The 5,328-nt window shown below is 42.6% G+C and overlaps 1 protein-coding gene across 1 annotated transcript in view; it reads right to left on the bottom strand.

The window, feature by feature from the left end:
* kcnq2b (potassium voltage-gated channel, KQT-like subfamily, member 2b) overlaps positions 1–5,328 on the bottom strand; it is a 23,745-nt gene that overhangs the window by 16,747 nt on the left and 1,670 nt on the right. The window contains 4 exon segments of the mRNA XM_008402480.2: positions 821–996; positions 1,718–1,844; positions 4,098–4,188; positions 4,349–4,499. Coding sequence (XP_008400702.2) covers positions 821–996; positions 1,718–1,844; positions 4,098–4,188; positions 4,349–4,499 — 545 coding nt within the window.

Raw genomic sequence — 5,328 nt, 5'->3', positions numbered from 1 at the left:
GTCCATCCAACCGTCCATCCAACCGTTCACAGCGACGTCCGTTCAACCGTCCATCCAACCAACCATCCGTCCAACCGCTCATCCAACCGTTCACACCGATTTACGTCCAACCGTCCATCCAACGGTTCATCCAACCATCCATCCAACCRTCCATCCAACCGTCCATCCAACCGTTCACACTGATGTACGTCCAACCGCTCATCCAACCGTTTACAATGATGTACGTCCAACCGTTCATCCAACCGTTCATCCAACCGTTCATACCGACTTACATCCAACCGTTCGTCCAACCGTTCATCCAACCGTTCACACCGGCGTCCATCCAACCGTCCGTCCAACCCTCCGTCCAACCGTCCGTCCAACCGTTCACACCGACTTACATCCAACCGTTCATCCAACCATCCTACTGGCTGAGTAACGTTTCAAATATTTGCTTCAGCCATCAGAAACCAGAGTCTCTGAAACTGGATCAATAAGAGGAAGATCAGTGACATCAGATGTATGGAAGACAAAACCAGCAGCAGCAGCACACACACACACACACACACACACACACACACACACACACACACACACACAGTAAAGTCTTTCCTCCTTAGATCTGTTTCTTCTTCTCTGTTTCCAAAGGGTCGGTGACCTTAAGATGCCCCGCCCACCTCCAACCAGAAAGGAGGTGGTTGGACATTTCTGACCAATCAGATCAGTTTCCATCACCAGAACCATCTGGTCTCAGAACTGCTGGCTTGTTTTGGGTTTGGTTCAGAGTGAACTCATCAGACGTTATCTGTTCCCAAGAGCACCGTGACCCCTGACCTCTGACCTTGCTGTGCGCGTAGACCACCGAGCCCAGCAGCTTCCAGGTTCCTCCACGTCGATCCATCCGGATCATCCGCAGAATCTGCAGGAAGCGCAGCGACCTGATGGCAGACGTGGCGAAGACGTTTCCTTGAGTCCCAGCAGCCAGGACGGAGATGGAGGCGATGAGCACCATGATGTCTGCAGAAAGGTCAAAGGTCAACCACAGACGATGCTCTGAGCTGAGGGACAAACGTCTCAGATGGTTTTTACAGAAACTTTATCCTGAGGCAGCAGGTTAATTTGAGATGATTAATCGATTAATTTCACAGAAACATTCATATTCATTTAACCACAATATAAAAGGCAAATAAACAAACACTTTAATTTGTTTTAAAATAAGAAAGTAAACATTTTACTGCTTAAAATGTAATAGCACAGCATTCCTTAGTGTATACTTGATCATATGTAATTAATCAATAATTGGACAGGACAAGAGGTTTAATAGGGAATTTGAACAAAATTTGAAGCTGAATCTGCCACATGAGTTCTGGGTCGAAAACATTTACAAAGAGTTTTTATTCTGTTATTTGTAAATGTTTATAATTTTTATTCAGTTTTGGTTTAATAACTGCTCTGAATAAATAGTTCTTTCAGAAATTTTTTCCGAGTCTGGGTACTGCATTTAACAATTAAACAATGACTCAATTAGTTGATGAATAGTTCAATAATCGATTAAGCAGGATCGATTCGATTAGTTCAATTAATCATACAAACTTAGGTCAGACCACTGTGATGCTGGTTCCACTGACGATCTTTTAACTGGTTCTGAACAACCGGATCTCATCTCTTTCTGTGATTTCTGTTTCCTCAGGTTGAGTGATGAAGATGAAGATGATGAAAGCAGCAGATGGAGACTCACCGATGACGCAGAATGGTTTTCTGGCGAACTTCAGCCGTCCTCTCCATCCTCGGTAGCGGCAGCAGCATCCTGCAGCCCAGATCCTCACCATGTACTCCACCCCAAACACCACGATGGTCACCACTTCCTGCACGTTTAGTATCGGTCATTCAGCTGAGCAGCATGGCGGAGCAACAGCTGTTAGCCGATAACTGCAGCCTCCAGTCAGTCTGCAGAAGCCTGGACATTCTTCTAATGTGCACTGCGCCTCCAAATGTTCTGGATAGGGATGCAAACAACTGACCGACTTACGATTAATTGTTAATTAATGGTTTATTAAATTAAAGCTAGTTCAAATCGATTAACTAACAAGGTCCACCTAGAGTAGAGCTTGTGTTAGTGTTGCAGTTTGGCCTCCATCCAGCAGAGGGCGGCTCTGGTCATCCTTAAGCTGAGCCAGAGACAGAAACAAACATGGCGGCAGGGCCATGTCAGAAAAGAAAAGAGAAGTGATCTAAACAGAGGATAAAAAAATGCATTTTTTACGATTCTGTTTAGAAATATAAACACTAGACAAGTTTCTTAAATGTCACCTTAATATCCCTCATTCAGCTGAGCAGCATGGCGGAGCAATGGCAACTTCTCATCCAAAAATTACTGATTTACCACGAAGTCGAGGATGTGGCGACAGAAAAGCTGAAGGAATGACGCAGAAAAATGATAACATGATGGGAAAAAACATGGCGCCAATGACTGCGGTGAGTTAATGCACTTTATGAAGAAACGTTTTAACACCGCAGACAGTCCTGAGGAACGTCTCTGTTCATGGGAGAATTTCACATATTTTATTCTCTTCATCTTTTATTTTTCTGTTCAGAAACCTAACAGGTTCCTATTTTGTGTTTCGTAAATATGTAATAATTTCAGAGAAACACAATTTTACAATATTTAATACAACTGACATTAAATAGTGTTTTTTTTAATCAGCAAATTAAAAAAGGCTGCTTATCAATTAATTGTTATCCGATTGATGAGCTTAACCAACTTTAACTCATTAATCGATAACTTACATTTCTAGATCTGGACTCTCTGTAGAACCTGAGCCAACATTTTCAGCACCCCTGGTTCTGGACTGGGCCCAGACATGGGCGTAAATCCCAGGAGTCAGGGGGGTTCGGACCCCCCATTCTTGGAAAAGTCTAGAATTGTTCCCCCCAAAGAAATCATGAAGGAAAGCCTTGTATTTAAACAATATCAATATTAGAAGGCAAAAGAAACAATATATGAAATTAATCTGCCTTTCATCTAAGAAGCAGTTGAGGATGATTTTTTAGGTCTCCACCCCCATTGGTAGAACAATGGTTCAGTCCAAAGTGCAGGAGGAGCAACAGCAGCTGAACGGTACCGGTTCCGTCAGAACCGCTAAAGAGAGGAGCTAGCTGCTAGCTACTAGCTGCTAGCTACTAGCTGCTAGCTACTAGCTGCTAGCTACTAGCTGCTAGCTACTAGCTGCTAGCTGCTAGCTGCTGCACAAACATTAACCCTCCAGTAAGTAAATGCTTACAGCAAAAGACATGAAACACATTTTACTCACTTTCACTGCTTAATAAGAAGAAACGCATGAACAAAAATCAGACTGCAGTTTGTTATTTCATTACTTTGGCTGAATCATGATAAACTGCCTGTTATGCCTCAAGTCAAAACTAGCAAAACTGGCTACATTACTTTGATAGATTAGCAAATATCTAATTACATTAAGCTCTTTAACTCTTATGCTAATAAGAAGAGTTTGAAACTAGAGGGGCTGACAGTAAAAAAATAAAGTATGCCCTTATTTCTTACTGTCTTCAGCGTAGAGCCTTTAAAACCACACAATAAACTGAATATTTTTCCATTAAAACCCTGGTGCTGCTTTGAGCGATAAGTTGAAGTTTTGATACTTCCCAGATATTCACCTACCAGGTTCTCAGCCATCCAGGACATGGGAAAACCAGAAAAGCAACTAGTTATAATTTAAATGACACATAACTTGTACTGTGAGCCACTACAATAATTTAATATTTATTTATTTTCTTAAGTAGAGTCACTCATTAAAGCTTGTTTTTATTTAGAGTCTTAATTTTTGTATCAGAGATTGGATCAGTGACTGAACCAAACTCAGATCTAAACATTTGAATTTTAGTTTGGCTGCTTTGGGTCTCAATAGTTTGTTGTCCATTACCACTTACTAGTCATTTTGGGCTTGAACACATTAAAAACGTTTTAAACCACGTTACATTACACTGTAACTTTTCTGACCCCCGAAAATTACACTGAAGAAATCTTGTTTATCGGCCCCCCAATAATGAGATGGCATTTCCTCCGTTGGGCCCAGAACCGGGCGTGTTGCTCTGGTGTTTACCAGGATGTAGAGGGCGTCCTCTGAACTCTTCTCATACTCTCTGATGGTGGAGAACACGGACAGAACCAGGCAGGAGAACACCAGCAGGAACCTGGACACAGAACGCCAACAAACCCATCACCGCGGAGGTCAGAACTTTGAGATCCAACTCCAGCTGGGATCCCAGAGCAGCCGTAAAAACTCTTCATCAAAACTAAATGATAAATTCATGAAGCAGCAGCATTAGCTGACAGCTGTGTGTGTGTAATTACACATAGGCGTGGTAGATGAAGGCCCATCCGCGGGGTCTCTCCAGAACGTTGTAGAGGAAGTTCTGCAGCCGCCTGTAGAGGGCGTTTCTTTTCGGCGGTCTCTTTCCTCCGGAGACGCTGCTGCGCTGACGCCGAGGACCTTCGTCTCCAGCTGCAGACCACAAACAGCGGCCATGTTCCCCTCATTATGTTCAAAAAGGTACAACCAACAGAAACTGACTGACCACCAAGAAGTGCAGAAGCTAAAGCTTTCAGCTAGGAAACCCTTCCTAGCTGAAACGATTCCTCGAGTGATTCGAGTACCTCGATTATTAAAATTCCTCAAGAAAAATTGATCTGCCTCAAAGCTTCGTTAATTTATGTGTTATTATTTAGCGCCTCCATATTGCTCTCCCCCTGTCTTATGTTCGTACCCTGGTCTACTGGTCACCTCCTGCACGCTTATGGTCACCTCTAATCTACCCTCCAGCTCAAATGCGAAAAATTGGACTGATATGTTTTTATCAATTATTTTTATCTGATTACTCGATTAATCGTAAGAATAATGGGATTTTACTCCATTACTAAAATATTTGTTTACAACAGGCCTGAACTAACACCAAACACTGGGGCTGGTTGATGCTAGTGGACGGTTTGGCTTTTCATGACTGAAATCAGAGAACATTTCTCTGAACTCAAGACTCTGAACGAGGAATTTCCCAATCCTGCAAGTTATCATAAACACCAGATTTGCTTCAAAGCCTCCATGACTCTAGTGGCAATGATTTACTGTGAGTAATGTTGAGCATGTCTGCACCAACAGGACAGCCTTCAGATTTATAAACCGTAAAAGATGGAAAATATTTGGTTACACCACCTGGTTCTACACCACCTAGATCTACACCATCTAGATCTACACCACCTAGATCTACASCATCTAGATCTACACCACCTAGATCTACAGCATCTAGATCTACACCATCTAGATCTACACCATCTAG

Source organism: Poecilia reticulata, unplaced genomic scaffold, assembly GCF_000633615.1.
Source record: "Poecilia reticulata strain Guanapo unplaced genomic scaffold, Guppy_female_1.0+MT scaffold_233, whole genome shotgun sequence".
NCBI lineage: Eukaryota > Metazoa > Chordata > Actinopteri > Cyprinodontiformes > Poeciliidae > Poecilia > Poecilia reticulata.
This window is presented reverse-complemented; position numbering and strand designations above follow the sequence as displayed.